At 37.0% G+C, this 18,244-nt stretch overlaps 1 protein-coding gene across 13 annotated transcripts in view; it reads left to right on the top strand.

The window, feature by feature from the left end:
• HOMER1 (homer scaffold protein 1) overlaps window positions 1-18,244 on the top strand; it is a 187,064-nt gene that overhangs the window by 158,354 nt on the left and 10,466 nt on the right. For 11 of the 13 annotated variants that reach the window (XR_012505302.1, XR_012505306.1, XR_012505296.1 and 8 more), the window contains one exon: window positions 17,683-17,867. Coding sequence is in view for 3 of the 13 variants with exons in the window: in XM_045512325.2 (XP_045368281.1) it covers window positions 17,683-17,867 (185 nt within the window). In the remaining 10 variants the exon portion in view is untranslated. Of the gene's footprint in view, window positions 1-4,871; window positions 4,962-5,494; window positions 8,411-17,682; window positions 17,868-18,244 lie in introns of those variants that run through there. The other 2 variants (XM_010949255.3, XM_045512327.2) reach the window with 2 other exon arrangements.

Below are 18,244 nucleotides of genomic sequence, written 5' to 3'. Positions count from 1 at the left end.
TCCCTCTTGATCTATCCTATACTAAGAGTGACATATTAAAATCTCTTATAAGTGTATTTTTATCTGTCTCTCCTTTCATCTCCTGTAATTTCTACTTCATAAAAGTGGCTGCTGTGTTCTTGGCACATAAATATAATTGTTATATCTTCATTGTGAGTTGTGGCATTTAGCATTAAAGGTGTCTTTCTTTGCCACTTTTTCTACCACTGTCACAAACCCTGCCTAGTATACCTTTGCCCATGTCATTATTTTTGGATTTTCTAAATGAATTTCCAAGTGGAAAGACCGTTTTATTTTGTGATTTAGCTATCAATTCCTAGTCTTATTACATTGTGATCACAGAGTATTTTTAAGTTACATTAAGTGATTTTTATATGTATTTATATGTTATGTAACTTACCTGGTTTTCTTGCATGTGACCTAATACATGATAAGTTTTTGAGAATGTTCTTTGTGTGTTATTTGAGCCAATCTGAGAAATTTTTTTATACTAAGTAATTCATTCATATTTGCTGATATGATTTTTATGTTTGGTCTCAACTTGTCATTATTTTATGTATAAATTATTTATATATTATATTAACTTGACTTTTTCTTTCTCTATATGATATTCTTTTCTCATTGTTTATCTTTTTAAATTTAAGATAGTCTTAAATTTGTTGTAGTGGTCACCTTTGAACTTACATCTTTTCTAAATGCCCCTCGTCAACTGTGTTCACATATAAACTTTGTCTGGTTTGTTAGTTTTTAATGATGTCCTTTGACTCTCAACTACTACATATTCAATAATAATGAATCAGCTTATCTGCTTTTCTGTTTCCCTTCCCTTTTCTCCCTGTTTTCAGTTGCATTATTATTACTTTGTCAGAATAAGTGACACTTTTATATTACTTTTTAACCATCATCCACCTTTATTCTAATCTTTGATATACATTAAATATAGCAAATGCTCACCATCAGTCCTTTTTCTGAAGTTTTCACAGTAGTCTGTTAGTTGGATGAAGCCTGTCTGCTGGTAGGTGGTTCCAGAAGAGCTCATAGGTACACCTGTCCTCCGTTCTTTCATGTTTAAGCTGTTTTTTAACAGGCTTAGTATTTGGATGACAGCTTGGCTAGGTGTAAAATCCTCGGTTCGTAATTTTCTTTCTTTGAGTTTCTTGAAAATGTTACTCCATTATTACGTTATTTTTAATATTGCTTTTGAGAAGTCTGATTCCAGTCTGATTTTCTGGCCTTGGAAGTTTTGAACTAATTCTGCTCGTTTACCCTGAGGAATTTTTCCTTTGTTTTTTAAAGTCTAATCATTTTACTAGGGTATTTCTCAGAATGGATTATTGAGGATCAGTTTTCCTAGGTAGGCTGTTTAATTAGTAGATTCAGGTCTTTCCTTGTTCAGGAAATTTTCTTGTATAAAAGTTTTAAATGTTATTTCTGTCCTGTTGTATTTCTCTCCCTCAGGAGCTCCAGTGATATGTAATTGGATTGTCTTGTCTTCTGTTTCAATCACTTTCTATCTGACCATTTTCCCTACTTTATCTTTATTTCTTTCATTCCTTTGGATTTTTTTCAAATAATAATTGACTAAAATAAATTTTATTCAAATCTGTTTTTCCTTGGACATCGTATAATTCAGTCTTCATTTCTATTATGATTTTGCATTTTTCTTCTATTTCTATCATTGGTTTAATCAACTTTTCCTGTTTTTCAGGGTTTTGACTCATATCTGATTTAGTGTTTGAATATCTGATTCAAGCTCTTTTTTTAAATGCTTGTTTGAGAATATTTAATTTAGAGTGGAGGGTTCTATCAGAATTTTCTTGTGCTTCATCGTTGGATTTTTGAGGTATTTTAATTTTTATCCACTGAAGTGTTTTTAGCATATTTTCTACTTTTATGTTTTAACAGTTCATGAAGATGAAGATTGCTTGTACCTTGGTATGTGGTACACAGAGTGGCAGTTTTGGGTGGTTTACAAATTTTTGGTTAAAAAACATTGCTTTTGAGGAGATAGTAGGGGAGAGGTTTGTGTCCTTTGATATTTTAATTTTCTTTTGTCTTAAAAGATTCTAAACTTCCCCATGTTGCTTTTTTATCCCTTTGCATACTATTGCAAAAAGTCCCTTTCTCTTCTTTTTACTGTCTTCTCTCAAAAGTATTGCCTCTCCAGGGTTGCCTCCTTGTGTCTCATGTCTCTTCTTGTAGGTTGCTCTGGTCTTCCAAGACCTTTATCTTCCCCTGACCAGTATTTTGGCACTTTCAGTGCTCTTTCCTCTTTCTTTGGATTATTGGAGCTCAGTCAGTCTCCTCTTCCCTCTTCTGTGTGACCCCACAGCCCTGCCTTGCGCTCTGCGAGGGGTTAGAGTGAGAACATGAACATTATCTTTGCTGAAAACCGGGGCTTCTATTTCCTTATTATAGGTGACTTGAAGTTTGTATTGGTCTCTTTCTTCTAGTTCCATTGAAGTCATGGAATTTGTGTGGTTTTATTTGCTCTTATTATTGGTTTGTATAGTGTGGGAAGGTAATTGGAAGATTTCAGTGTATACAGTCACCATTTCCTCGGTAACCCAAACCGTCCATTCTGTTCACTCCTTTGTTGCCTGTTCCTTCTAGAATGCATGCTCTATTAAAACAGGGACCATTTTTTTGTTTATTTACTAGTTTATCCTCAGTGCCTAGTTTGTAGAGGGCACTGTAAATAATTGTTAACTAACTCTTATTCACAGTGTGGTGTGTGTCTTATACCCATTTTTCTGTTGAATTATTAATATGTGTTTTGATTATTTATGTCCTGTTACATATGAAGGTTAATAATCTAATAGGACGGTAATACATGTAAGAAGAGTTTAAGATGCAAATTGGCTGTTAATAAAGAGGTTTTTTTGTAGCTTTTATTTAGATTCAATGGTGCAGAATTTAATTTTATAGAAAATGAACCTGACCTCATCCCATTGATATGGTGGTAAAAATTGTCTAAATTTTTTTCATCTCTCTAGTTTTGTAGGCTCCATATCTAACAAACACAGAGCACGACCTGCTGCCTGCTAGGATGTTACACTTTCAGTGCTTGCCCTTTAAAGCCCTCAAAAGGGAGTTAGCAAATTGTGGCCTCACTGCTTTATCAGGACTGCACCAGGCCTCTTGGTGCACCTGGCATATGCGCACATATCAGTGAAGGAGAAAGGGAAATAGTTGCACAAAAATGATAGTAAACAGAAAGATAAGTTGTAGGGGTCGGGGGTGGGGGAGAATAAAAGGCAAAGAGAGGGTTGGAAAGTGTGGACAGAAGGTAGAAAACTGCAAAGTGCCACCAACCAGGCTGCTTCGTACTGGCCCTGGGCTGTCTGTCTCTTCTTGCTCTGGGATCACACCCTCTGCCTTAGAATAGACCAGCGCTGACAGCACTGTACTGGATCCCTTTTGTCATCTGCCTAGTAAAACTCCTCCAATCAGGGAAATGGCTTAGAGCACAAGACTTCTATGGAGAACAGCGCAATTTTAATAGCTGAGGGGATTTGGTGTTTTGCTTGCTTCCATTGAAAATGTTTGGATGTTTCATTGATTGTCAGGGAGAACAAGGAAGCCTTTCATTCTTAGGGAAGGCTTTAGAGGGCAAACTGGGTGGTGCCTGGTGAAGTGGGTGTTTGCTAGTGAATGACATTTGGTCTATTTTTATGTTGGAAACTTTCTACTCTTAAGCTTATTGTTTAAACAGGCAAGAAAGCATGCTGTGTAATCACGAGTGGAATTTTTACATTTAATCCCAGGGTCTGTTTTCTCCCTCATAGTTTAGAGCCTCCATGAACTTGGCTTCTGAATTTATAAATATTTTATTGGTTTCATAATCTGCTCTCAGTTTACTTATCTTCACTTTGTAGATTATTCAAAAGAAAAAGATTAGAAACGTACCTGGTTAACATCTAGCAGTAAATACTTTAAGATTAGATTGGGATTCCCTAAATTCTTCATTTATAAATCATTATAGGTGCTTTATTTCTATTTTATATTTTCCCAGGCTCTTGTGACTCATCTGTGCTGTCTTTTTGCTGGAGCCTTGCTCTCAATTCTGTCTGTCAGAACGTGAATATTCGTGTTGAGAATTCTAAATCAATAGTTACTTTCTTCTATGTATTCAAGTCAATTTTCCAATTATTTTTCTCAGAAGTTTAATTTTGCACATATTATAGGACAAATAAATTTTGGAAAGAAGTGCCCATAATCCCAACAACCAGAACGGTTTCCTGTTTCTTCTGTGTACATTAATTCCCATTGTTCTCAATTTGCATACAAATTTTTGCCTAGTTGCAGTGTGCTGCTTCATCTTTGGTTCTTTTCATTTAACATTTACCAAATTGTCTTTCACTATTTTTTTTTAATCCACTATCCTTTAGACTTCATGGAATTTTCTTAAAGATTTGTATTTAACATTTGAAACATCGTATTTTCTGAGGCTGATTCATAATTGTGTTACTAACAAAAATGTCTTCATTGTTCCATATTATTTACATATATGAATGTAATTTTTATCAGTCACTTAATTCTTCTCAGATATAAAAGTGAGCTTTCCATAAAGGATATGTAACTTTCAATTCATCGCTTTTCTGAAGTTTATTTAAAGTGTAAAAATAGGTTTTTCTGTTATTTTTTCTTAATTCTCTTTTTTAACCGAATTTGAATCTCTAGCTTATGTCATTTTATTTTTTAGAATCACTTTATTATATTCATCATGCTTAGAAACTTTCTTTTAGAGCAATAATAACTTCTAAATAAATTTAAGTAAGCTAGAATTTATTCTTTTAAAAAACTAACCATTTTTTATTCCCATGAACTTTTACTTCCCTTTTGTCATTTTTTCTTTCTTTATTCTGCAGTATGTTGGAACTGTTAGTTGTATAATTCTCTTATATGTACAGTTATTATATATCCCTACAGATTTTAGCAGGTGAGTTTTATTCTCAACCATATGCATTTATTTAATATTGAGGCAAAATGAAAAATATTGAACATATTCAGAGGATCCTAAAACCTCATTTAAGAGTTATTTTCTTCTCTAAATCTTCCTTCAGAATTGCCCATAAGGAGAAAAAATTAATTTCTCTTTCTCTCTTCCTGCTTTCACCTGAGATTGCTAACGGTTGTGCATGAGGAAAAGGCAGTAGGCAGAAGTAGAAATGAGATGTAGATAATCCGCAGAGTGGGTCTTTGGTCCTGTCTCGGTACCTGAAGTGCTGGGGTGTCGCGGGGCGTGAAGGAAGCAGTCAGAAGATTCGTGTTCAGGGGAGAGAATGGATTTATGAACAAGCCAGTCAGTAAAACCACATGAATTTCTCATGTGGTAAAATCTAAAAATCTCCTTAAACTGTGTTAATTTGCGATTCAGAAGCTCATCCTGACTGTCAAACTGCATGAACTACAACAATATTACTAATAAGTTATGTTGATTTCTAAGTCTCGAACTGATGCACATGTATATATCACACTTTTGTTTCTAAAGGAAGTAGAAATTCGGAACAAAGACCTGGAGGGACAACTGTCTGACTTAGAGCAACGTCTGGAGAAAAGTCAGAATGAACAAGAAGCTTTTCGCAATAACCTGAAGACACTCTTAGAAATTCTTGATGGGAAAATATTTGAACTAACAGAATTACGAGATAACTTGGCCAAGCTACTAGAACGCAGCTAAGGAAAGTTAAATTTCAGTGCCAATTGATTAAAAAATACACTGTCTCTCTTCATAGGACTGTTGGGGCTCTGCATCAAGATTGCACAAAAAAATTTGAATATCACTCCTCCAGGAGGAGGGTCTTTTGAAAATTGGAATTGTATATTTCAGTGTAAATTTTAGACTTCAGCTTATAGCTAGTTGGGGAAAAAAAGAGATGAAAAACTTGAACTACAAATTACCTCCATGTATATTATTGGCCATAGTTAACTAGAAAGTTACAATAGATACTTAATGCAATCTTTTTTTCTGGTATAAGCCAATGGGAGAATTAACAATGTCTGGGTCACATCCCCTTTTTTGTGTTCAACACAGTGAAGGTTATCTGCTTTTTAAATCAATTTATTTCTGATATCTCAAGCTGTGTTTTGTGCAAAATCTTAGTGATGAAAGCCCTGTCTTTTGTTGTAATCTGAATAATTTCTCAGGATATTTTTGCACTGCTGAGAAGCAGTGCCGTTACCAATTAATTCTTGCCAGGAGTGAGAGAGAGCTGTATCTTTAACTGAAACATAACTGGGTGTATAGAGTTCTTCCCTTTTTTTATACTGGAAGATAAATCACTCTGGTGACCACTCTGGTACACTCTGGTGTTCTCTAATCTTGTCTGCTGAATAGTTTACTTTCCATATTGATTCCATGTATTTATGAGAAAATACTGTCTCCCATTTTATTACATATTTTAAAAGCCAACTAATGAAGGCAGCTGAGTCCCTCTGAAATTTTTCTTTTTAAATTTCTAATAAATTTGACACACAGTACTGAAATACAGCAGCCGTCACCGACGGTCTGGTCTAGCAATGCTAAGTATATTTACAGAATATGCAGTTACATTTATTTATATATTTTGCAAGAAATCTTTTCTGAGTGATCGATGCATTTCAATTTACAAATAATAATGGTTATTGGGGAACTGTTTAATATAGATCATTTTAAGGTGTACAGCTATTTTAAAGGGAATCCATTTCCATCAAGCAGCCGAGCAGAGGACTATTAGGATTGGAGCCGTGTACTCTCTCTGGGTCTTCACATCAACCACGTCTCTAGTCAAACCTCACAAGGCAATATTCTGAACTGTTAACTAGGCATTTCCAAACAGGAATTCAATTCAGTGGGCACTTCTCAGTGAACAGGTTTTAATGTTGTTTGGATGTAATTTTAAAAGACTTTTAGCAAACATGCATTTCTTTATATATTTCTTTTAAGAAGCTATTTTAAAAATAAGTCAAGTGCTGTCTAGTTTGCTTGTGGAGTAGGAATTGCATCAGAGTCCATATGTTCTTGCTGTGTAATGCCTGTGACATTGAGGAGGGTTCTTTTATAAAGTGTATGCTTGAGTATCTGACTCTTTGGAGTCTACAAATGCACTGACTTTTTGTTTGTATCCCAAAACGACTGAATTGTTAAGTACAAAATTAAGCTGATTGATCAATTTGTAACCATTTTTTCACTCACAAACAGCTACTCAACACTAGACAATTTTGTTTTCTTTATGTATGTGTATGTATGTAAATACATACATATTAATTTATATTAGAGTGAAAAATAAATGGTTTGTTTCTAAAGTTAGTTTCTAAAAGTGAGTTTCCAGGTGTCTCTGAAAAGTTTATATCAGACACAGTCATCATGTATTATATGTGCTATTTTATCGTGTAAGTTCCCTCCATCTATTTTAGGGTGTTTTCCTCACCTGTTCATTATAGGGAGGGTTATTTAGGCACACAAGCTCAGAGTTGAGATATTTCTCTGGTAAATCAGGTAATAAAATGTATTTGATTGATGGAATTTTGAAGTAGATGTGATTTTTATCCATCAGTTTCTGAGTAACAGAGCACCAGATTTTAATTTAAATAGAAGATTTAACACTAGGGATCAGGGAATTTAGTTATGAAGAGTTAAACATTTAAAAAAGTGTAAGCTATTGAAATGCTAAGTGAATTATTTTAATGATGTAAAAAGATATTTTTAAATTTTGACATAGTTGTCATTTAATGGGAAAATAGCTCACCAAAATGTCTCCGCTTTAATTGTATTGATACATGAGACATGTGTGCAATTCAATATATACATATACTCATATGTATATACAGAAAATTATTTTTAATATTTTCCTACTGATATGAAATTTGAAATTGGAAATTTTGTGAGTTTTTTCTTTGTCCAAAAGAGCCTAATTTGTTCTTTTTTTAGTGATTCAACAATTTCTTGAGGGCTGCACCTTTAAGTTCCCAGCTTGTCATCCGACGTGTACAGTGTAGGGATAAGGTGGACACAAGTGCACATATAAATAAAACCTTCTCCGTAAGACTATTTTAAACATTCATTTACAGTAGGAGAGTATCTAGAAACCATTCATCTATACGTCATAATTAGGTTGTGTGCCTACGGTAGCTTTCTCCATTTCTGTATTATATAAATAAAAGTTTGCATATTAAAATCTGATTTTTCCCAGAGACAAGTATTATATAATGTATCTATATTTAGATCAAACTGTGGTAATATATTTATCAGAAAATAATGTTGGGGGCTATAGCCTGAACACGTGGACTTGAAGTGACACGGAAAAGGAGAGCAGAGATCGATCCCATTGTGTGTAAGTTATTATATGATAACTATGAATTCTTGTACAAAAAAAAAAAACAACTGAAAAAAAGAAAAGCAAAAATACAGTTTTTATTTTGAAATACACTTGTTGTTCTCTGGAGAATGTACTTTATCTTTTTCCCCTTCAGTCTTTTACAGATATTTTTTAAAAAGCATTTAAGTGATGGCAGCATTTACTTAAATCTTACAGGTGCTACTGGATTTTGCATTAGTGTGTTATGTTGTGAAATCCTAACTTTGACATAAAAGGTTTTATAAGTATTTCCCTGGCTGGAAAATTAGTTTTTGTTCCTCCTCTCTCTCTTTCTCTCTCCCTCTCTCTCTCTCTGTCTCCCTTTTTTGTCCCCCTTTCTTTCTGCAGATTAAAAAAAGGTTGATGAAGTTGCAGCCCTCCTTGTCCCTATAGAAGAGCTCCAGCACCACCATAGATTTAATGTTTTGCTGTCATATAACTGTTGAGAAGCAGTTAGAGGAAAAACTTACACCTTTTTCTCGAATGGGACCAAAAGAGACACTCAAAATGAATCCTCCACCACCTTTTAAAACACCTGTCTTTGCCCTGTTAAAATTAAATGTATTCTTTCCCACGTGTGCTGTGGGCTCCCATGTTTGTACTTAACTCTGGAGTGTGCAGCTCGGCTGCTGTCTCCTTGCAGGCCTGAGTTTCTGTCAGCTCTGGAGGGAGAGACAGGCCAGAGGGAAACTGGTTTGGTGGCAGTGTTTTGTTCTGTTTTGTTTTAAAGAAATCTTTTTGTTTATTTGATAGCAAGTGATTTTAACATGATGCTTGAAATCATGAAATAATCTTTATTGAATTTTTTTCTTCTGGATATTTAGCTCTGTTCCTTTTTCATTCACAAAGTAAATTAATTTATATAAATCTTTTTTTTCAATTTTTTGAGTTTTTTTGGGGGGGTGGTAATTAGGTTTATTTTTTTTTTTTAATGGAGGTACTGGGGATTGAACCCAGGACCTTGTGCATGCTAAGCATGTGCTCTACCACTGAGCTATACCCTCCCCCCTAATTTATATAAATCTTAAAGAGGAAAACTTTCAGGTAAGAAGTAGTTGAGAATGACACATTTTAAAAAATTTCTCAAGTAGGATACTATGCCATAAAAATTATTTGTTGAGAAGGTAATTTTCATGTGAGAAAATATTTTTAGAATTGCTAGAAAACAATCATTTTAGAATGGAAACAGATGTGTCATTCACCTTACTCTAAATTGTAAAAGTGTATTTTTTACTAATATTCTTATTAAATTGGACCTTAAGTTTTTATGGCAGTTTCTATGGGAAACTAATATATAGATGTCACACAAATAAGCATAGTTAATGAATTAAAGAAATGAATTTTTTTCTCTTTTTGTTCATGTATTACCTGGTAAAATATACCTAAAAATAGCTAACAGTTTTATCCAAGAAAAAACTCAAACTCAATCAGCACTACACTGCCTGGTGATTTCTGCTTAGTTTACCAGATGAAAAAGAATTGAGTTATTTTTACCAAAAACAGATGACCCAGGGAGAGAAATCGCATCTAGACTAGAATAGGGGACAGGGCACAAGCTCCCAGTGGATGTCTAGTCAATTCTCTGATCTCTTTAAGTATTCCCTGTATCTCTCAGATTAAAGGACACATTCCAGAGGATGCCAGGAGTGTACGTGGTGAGGAGAGGGTTTTGTGTGTGTGTGTGTGAAAACAGAGCCAGCAAAAAAAGTAGGAGCAAAATGACTTCAGTTTTTATCTAAGATACATCAGGATAGCCAGACTCGTAAAGTGCTACTTCCTATCTTGCTGCTGCTTTTAACTAAACAGGTTGGAATTGCCCTAATGAATTTCAGGCTTTCAGAAGATCCTGTCGTATTTGTCCTATCAGGATTTATAACCTAATATAAAACACCTAGCATTCAGAACTCACCATTCTGTGGGATTCTGACGTACTTTTGTCAGTTATTTTCACATCTTGTCTACCCAGGGACAGAAATATTACTCTGCTTTCTCCTAATAACACCAAATTAAGGTGGTAATGGGTGCCTAATAGATGCAAAATTAAGCCCATTTCTGTAATACAGAAAAATTTCTTTTGTGGATATTTTTTTCTAACTAGACTCATCTTTTTATCTTGTTATCTGTGCTCTGTAACTGTGTTACCATATATGCATATATATAGTAAGTCATATCCATATGACTTGAGCGTATGACTTACTTGATTGTTATACCTTAGGTAGAATGACTGTTTCAGAAAACAGGGCTGGAAAGCAGATGTACTTGAAGTAAAAGCTTCCTCAACAACTCCAGTATGAAACAGAACAGAAAGGGCTGTTTGTTGAATATCTGCTGTGTGACAGGCACTGTGCTAACTGACATTTCATTTCTATGCGTAGGGTCCCTGCCAAGGGTGTTCCTTTGGAGGGAGGATGAGGGAAAAAAGCTCAAATGTCTGCATCAGCTGTGTTCCCACAGCAGTCAGTCTGGTCCTCCAATCTACTGTCAAAAGGTAGAGATCTGCTCATGTTGCTGGTACAGTTTTCCCCTTGAGCTTGCCTGCCTTGCCTCTCTGGAATATCTCTGTTAGGACACTTCTTAACTATATATTTTACATTTGCTCCTCTTGAACTTCTTCCTTTGGCCTCCTTTGGTGTTTAAATTGTTTGTTATCATTCAGTTGCAAATCATATTTGTTTGCAGTTGTCATAGTTATGCAGTATGTTTTAGTCCTTGGTTTAAAAAAAAAAAAAAAACTTACAGGCTTCAGATAACCCAAGCAAAGTATGTTTCATATGCAGAATTTCAGTCTATAAAGTTTAAATAGCAAACAATTTATAAGGGCCTTGGGAAGACAATTCATCTCATGAGTTCCCTAGTGAAATATGTTGTTAACCTGTAAAACTCATCCCCTAACACTAAATAGTAGTTCAGCAGGATGTGGGTTTTGTAGTCAGTGCTGGGTGACTTTGTGGTCAATTCTGGTTCCACGGAAGTCAAGGCCTCTCCAGGTTGATCACGCTATTAGATCAGCCACAGAAGTAACTCATGGCCCTAGGTTCTTTAGATGGGTGATACCCCTCATATAAATGGAATCATGTAATATTTGTCTTTTTGTGTATGGCTTATTTCACTTAGCATAATGTTTTCGAGGTTTATCCATATTGTGGCATGTATCAGAATTTACTTCCCTTTCAGTGCTGAATAATATTCCATTATATGGATATACCACATTAAGTTTATCCATTTATCTATTGATAAACACTTGGATCAGTTCCACCTTTTGGCTATTGTGAATAATTCTACAATTAACGTTCATATACAAGTATTTGTTTGAGTCCTGCTTTCATTTCTTTGGGTATGTATCTAGCAGCAGAATTGCTGTATCATATGGTAATTCTATGTTTAACTTTTTGAGGAAGGATTGGGTTTGAATTGGATTAATTTAAAAGACTCAGAGCAAGATGCTACCTCATTGGGAAATCACCATCTTGGGGTTAGTATTTTGTTTACAGACCTTTAAGTGATCATTGGCCTCCTAAGTCATGCCTTTTACTCTCTTGCCTAAAACATTTGTTGTTACCACTTATGTCCCAGGCCCCATTTTGGAATACTCAAGAGAGCAGCTCATACTTTGGTGCAGGACACAGACAGGTAGTCTACAGTGTGTAAGTGCTGTGACAGGGGGAACACTAGCACAAGCGAGCCCAGGGGTAAGAAGAGTCAAGAAATCTCTCTCAGAAGAGATGATACCCAGCTGAGTTTTGATGGAGGAGTAGGCTAGCTAGTTGAAGAAGAGGTGAAAGAGAATTGCAGAGAGAGTGTCATGTGCAAAGGCTCAAAGGTATGAAAGCTTTGGGACACTTAGAAGGTTAGAATGGATTAGTACCCTGAAACATAGATATCAGGGAAGGGTGTATGGCAAAAGATGGTGGTGGCGAAGTGGCAAAAAGTAGATCAGGAAGGACTTTGTAAGTCATATGAAAGGTTTGGGTTTTATTCTGAAGGTAATGTAGAGAAATGGAAGGATTTTTTTGTAAAGAAGTGATATTTTAAAATAAATGTTTCAAAAGTCTAGGTAGTCATGCAGATCACAATAATCCCTGTTGAGAGGCTGTATTATGATAGTCGTACTGGGAAAGAGAAGATGGACTATTTGGGACATAGAATCAATAGGGCTTCTTGCTAGAATCAATAGATGACAAAGAGAAGAATGTAGGGTGACTCCTAGATCTCTTCAGTTGGACAGCCAGGTGAACGATCCCATTTACTAAGATAGGGAATTCAAGATGAGAAAGGGCTTGGTTTTGGTGGAGGCAGGACAAAACAAGATGAATGATAGGTTAGTTCTGTTTTGAGTTTAAGATACCTATGGAATATCCAAGTGGAAATGTGAGTCTGGTTGAAACTTAGGAGAAAAATACGAGCTGGAGATAAATATTTTGGGATTGTCGGCATACGTAATAGTAATTGAGGGCATGGAAAATCGGGAGGATGCAAGATGAAAATGTCACTTTGTGCCAGGTGCAGGACAAGAGCTTATGAAAGAGACAAAGGAATGACCAAGAATGATGAGTAGACCCCAAAGAATGGGGACCCATAGAAGCCTAGAGTAGAGTTTCAGAAAGCCAGATTGCACATGAGAATAAATAACAAATCAACCCATATCTTGAGGCAGTGATGTTCCAACTGTGTTCTGTTAAGACCCTTCATTAATATTTGATTCATAAATATATTTTAACATAAAAATTAGATATGCAGACCATAACAAACTCAGATATGCAGTTTATAACATTTTAAAACATTGAAATCCAGCAAACATCAATACCAGGTTAACTGTTTTTGTGCAGATGCCAGAATAAAGCCATCTCTGGTAAATTGAGGAGCCCCTTGGTATTTCAAGGTGAGCTGTTAAAGAACTGCTACTGTTTCTTAGTGTGAATCAGGACTTGCTCAATACTGTGCAGCTGAAATGAAATACAGAAATCGGGTCTACCTAAGATAACATCTGTCTTCCGTAAACCCAGCCTCAAATGTTGTTAATGAAAGTAACTTCGCTTTTCTTGACTCATTATTAAATTAAGTGTTACGTACCATTCTTTCTGTTAATGTATTGGTTTTCCATGTAGCTGTCATTTCTAAAAGGTTGCAGAGGTGGAGGGCCACAGACAAAACTTAGCTGATGCTTTCCCGGTAGAACTTGGCTTACTATCTTTCTGTGGTTCACCTGCCTCTCCTCAAAGTCAAGTTCTAGAGGCATAAGTGTATTACATGTATCTCTCAGAATGTGTTATTTTGATACTGAATTCGCCACTAGGACCAGATGATGTTTGTGTTTGCATTGCCATAGAAAGTCTAGAGTTAATATTCTGTTATCTTAAATAAGATCCTTACTCCTTTTTTTCATATTGGTTCAAAAATAGATAACTGTATACAAATTATCTCTGGTAGAAATGATCTTGGCAACGGCGACAACACCACAGTGCTCTTTGTATTTGGTTTTAGAATGCTGTATGGTATGTTTGATTTTTATTTCTAGTTTAAGTTAAAATTAGCTTGAATTCCTTGAGTAGACACGACTTGCACTACTTGGGCAACAAATTAGAGCATGTTAGACATTCCAGGAAGAAAAGAGGAGCTACTGGTTTTCAAATTTGGCTCCAAATAATCCATAAAATTTGCAGATCACTTGTGAATTGTCAAATAAACTCTAACTTTTAAACCACTTTTGTTCATATTTTTCTATATAGTGATTAATCTTGGTCTCCTTTAGCAGAGCCTTTGTTTGGAATCGACTCTGTGCGTTAAAATCCCACGTTATGTGTAACAGTATGAAACAGAACGTCACTGTCCGTGGCACGTGGCCATCTCACAGCAGCTCACAGCAAGTTTTCACAGCAGTGCTGTGACTTAAATGCTATTGTTATCCCCATTTTATAGATTTTGTAGAGTCTGAGATTCAGCAAGATTAAGTGACGGTTCAAGTAAGAGGCGAAGGAGGCGTAGAGCGCAGGTCCTCTGCCTGCTAATCCTGTTCCCTTCCCTCTCCATCGGCCCACACCATGAACTGCACACCTTTTTTAAGAAGGCAGGTACAAAATTTACCAATTCACAATATTTAACAACCTATCACTTAATGAGAAAAATCGTTCATTCTCTGTTTCACAAAGGTATTATGTCTTTGAATACTTATCTCCCTGCTTCTCTCCGTTTTTAGGACAAAAAAAAACCCTTTATTTTCATTTTAATTATGGAAGTGGTTCATATGTGCTTTCCTTTTGCAGATGTTTTTAATAGTACAGATAAAGCAAAAGTCACCTGGAGCTTTCAGTTCTATCCCTAGAAATCACTACTCTAATCTGTTTAACGTATGTTCTCCCAGCATTTGTATATGCATTTATGTACAACATATATGTGCTTATAGAAATAATTAGTTTTGGGGGGAGGGAGTACATAAATTTTATCAAATGTTGTGTCTTTTCTACAATTTGCTATTGTTTGACTTAATCTCTTTGAAAGATCTGTCCCAGTTGGTAGACATAGACCTACTTCGTGCTTTTTAACTTCTTTGGTATTCCATTTTATGGATAGGTCATGGTTTATTTAAGCATTTCCATATTTTCTCCTTGCTTTTTCATTCTACCCCCTTCTTCCTGAACTTGATGGTACTTTGTTAAGTATTAGAGGTATTCAAGATTGGTTAATACCCAGTTACCAAATGTCCCACAGTCCCTCTCACATGCCCAGTCAGGATGAACTCTGGATGAATCAATTTAACTGAAAACTAAAACTCAAAAAAGTTTTTTTACCTGGTCTTGATGAAAATCTAAATGACACTACACACAGGCAAAACCTTGTGTTGTGGACATAGTGGTCGTTCAATAAATATGTTGAGTGATGCAACACACTTACTGCCTTAGAAAAGAGAAGGCATTTGATGTAAGTGTTTACCTTTGCTTAGTGACTTGGCCCACCAACCATTTTACAGGGCCTCCATCTGGGATGCCCAGAGGACCCCCAGGGGTGTGTAGGACAGTTTAAAACACCAAGTGCTGTGCTTTACAGCCTTCAAAGTGGGGAAGAAGGATGCAGAATTAGAAAGAAAGGGAGAAATGGGAGTGGCTTACACTGTGGTGTATCCAGACAGTGTCTCCCTCCTATGCCAGGAGCCTTTTGTCACTTCATTGGTAGTTTTGCTTCTGGTACATCCCCTGCCATTTGGCTGTTCACTCAGTCAAACGTTTTGTGAGCACCTACAGTGTCACAAGGGACTGTGCCAGCCACCGGTAATACAAAGGTGATAAGACAGCCCTGACCCTCAAGAAGCTTATGCTCTAGTGAAGGAAGAGTGTTAACCATTGAGTGCAATAAGACATTAACCTTATCACGAGAGGGGTCATAGCTTCTAGTGAATATACAGACAGGGAGATAGTCATTGTCATTGAGGAGGTGGCATTTGAACCAAGCTGTAAAAGATGAAAAGCCGACCACTTTGAGGATCCAGGTGGAGGGGTAGAGAGCTGAGGGGAAGGGGCGTATCACCAGAACAGAGCCACAAATTCACCCTAATGTCCCATGGCTTAGCCTGGACACCAGAGCAGACAAGGTAGACAGATTCCACATGGAACCTTGTCTTGTATCCTTGGCAATTCTGACTTTTCCTAAAGGGAGTGGAAAGCCACTGACCCCTTGGAGGAGGGAAGTAATGTGATTGTATTTACATTTTAGAGAAAGTGAGTGAATTCAAGACTATATGAGGTGATGGAGATGTTAACTGTCCTTATTGTGATGATCATTTGGCAATACATAGACATATATCAAATCACCGTGTAACTTATATAGTATTATGTGTCAGTTATATCTCAGTAATGCTGGGAGAAAGAAAGGGTTAAGGAAAGGTTCTGTAAGACCAGATTCAGGATTCAGGAGGACTTTTTTTCCCCCAATGGTAACAATCTAGGTAAGAGATTAAAAAAAGAAAGAAAGAAAGAAAAAACTGGAAATGACGGGAAAGCAGCTAAACTAAATATGAGAAATGTTCAAGAGATATGTGTTGGGGTGATATTTTGAAAATTTTAGTTTCTGCTTCTTTCCTGGTATTTATTGCTCCTTTCCCTTCCTTGCACCCCCCAGTTCAGGCCAACAGCAAAAACATCCTCTTTTCTGGCCCTCAGGATTCGGTTTTTTCCTACAGGACTGAAAGAGTCAATTCTCTCCTTTTGAATTTCTCCCCTCAAATGAGATTTTTTAATAAAATACCCCTCCCCCGCCCCATGTGATAAGGAAGAAAAATTGAAGGGAAACAAGATGATGAGAGGGTGGCAATGTCACTAAGAGGAGGCCCTGAGCACTGCCCCTCCCGCCAATGCACCAGTCTTAAATCTGAGCTTAGGGGGCATGAGCCCCAGAGACAGTGGAGGGTCAAAGAGCTGAAGACACCCATGCCTCAACTTCCAGGTTTTGCCTGGGAGTCTTGGGGCCCCAGAGCGGCCCCAGGAAGCATCTGAGAAGTTTCCCTGCCTCACCCTCTGCAGCAGGCACAGAAGCTATTGGCAAAGGAGCCAGGGAATTGTGACAGAGGGTCACCTGCATGGATCTGGCACCAAAGACCGGATGGATATCTCAGAGGCTGTTGGTGCAGAAAAGTGCCAGAGGGGACCCAGCTATGTAAGCAAATGCAGCCTCAATGGAAGTAGATTAAGAACAAGGCCCCCTGCCACAACCCCCACCCCAGGTCCCCAGGTGCTCAACACTAGATGGAACTTAACTGTGACCACAGGGAGGAGGTGGGAAACTCTGTTTGGCTGAGCTTATCTTGAATTGACAAAATGTTTCTGCAGCTGGGCAGAATGTATTTTAGAACAAAACTATATTCTTTGCCCACCTAGTTTTGGCCTGAGAAAATATATCCACTACCCCACTACCAGTAGACGCTGCAGGACTCGGTAACTGTCTGGAGGACTTAGTAGGTTTCCAGATTTGGTTTGAAGAAATGAGGTCGGTTTGGACGTGTTTAGTTTGAGGTACTTCTCCAGGAGCCTTAGGGATCTGAAGCTTGGGAGAGAAGTGTAGGCTGCAGAAATGAATTTGGAAGTTACCAGAAAACAGGCTGTAGGTGAAGCCGTGAGTGGATGAAATCGAACATAGGGTGAAGAGGACAGGACCGGAGCCCTGGAAAACCCCAACATGGAAAAGGGTGTGCAGAGAAAAGTCCAAAGTAAACTTGAGAGGAACTGGCAGGTGACACCAGATAATCAAACTGATAGCTGTCATTTAATGTTATACCAAGTCAGTAGGATGCAGCCCCGGGACAGATCATAGTTACAAACTCAAATTCTTTGTGACATCTCTTCTCCTTATTATCCAGGAAAATATCTTCCTCACGTCCAAACGTGAGGCCACGTTCTGGTTGCCTGAGGATGCCAGGATTCCGACTCCCGGCAGGGCCAAATCTGTGCTCCCCTGTGAAGCCTGGACCATTCCACAGAGTCCCTGCAGGGCAGGTCGCAGCTCGTGTTCGCAGGCAGCACCTCTGTGTGCTGTGCCCAGGAGGTATCAGGGGCTTTCTTTTTTCACTCTCTTACTCAATTTTCCCTTTAAAGAGAAGATCTCTATCACATTGTCTTCAGAGATTAAGACTGAACAAATGTGTTCTTTTGGCCTGTGCTGCTTATTTCTAGGCACTGACAACTATATAAATCCATCATTCCCTTATCGCCCTGGCTGCTAGGAAGTTCAAGACCAGGTTTTGGGTATAATTGTTGTAGTGTTCCCCAGATAGGAGTTCTTAGAATTCTATTTTTTTTTTCTTCCTTTCAGCCCTTATTTATTTGTTCCTGTTCCTTTTTTTGTTTTGTTTTGTTTTTGATCGGTAGTTTGGCTTTTTTATACTAGTCTGATGATACTTAAATTTTTATAACAAGCTACTT

This window comes from Camelus bactrianus, chromosome 3 (assembly GCF_048773025.1).
Source record: "Camelus bactrianus isolate YW-2024 breed Bactrian camel chromosome 3, ASM4877302v1, whole genome shotgun sequence".
Lineage (NCBI taxonomy): Eukaryota > Metazoa > Chordata > Mammalia > Artiodactyla > Camelidae > Camelus > Camelus bactrianus.
The sequence above is the reverse complement of the archived record's forward strand: the minus strand, read 5'-3'. Positions and strand labels throughout refer to the sequence as shown.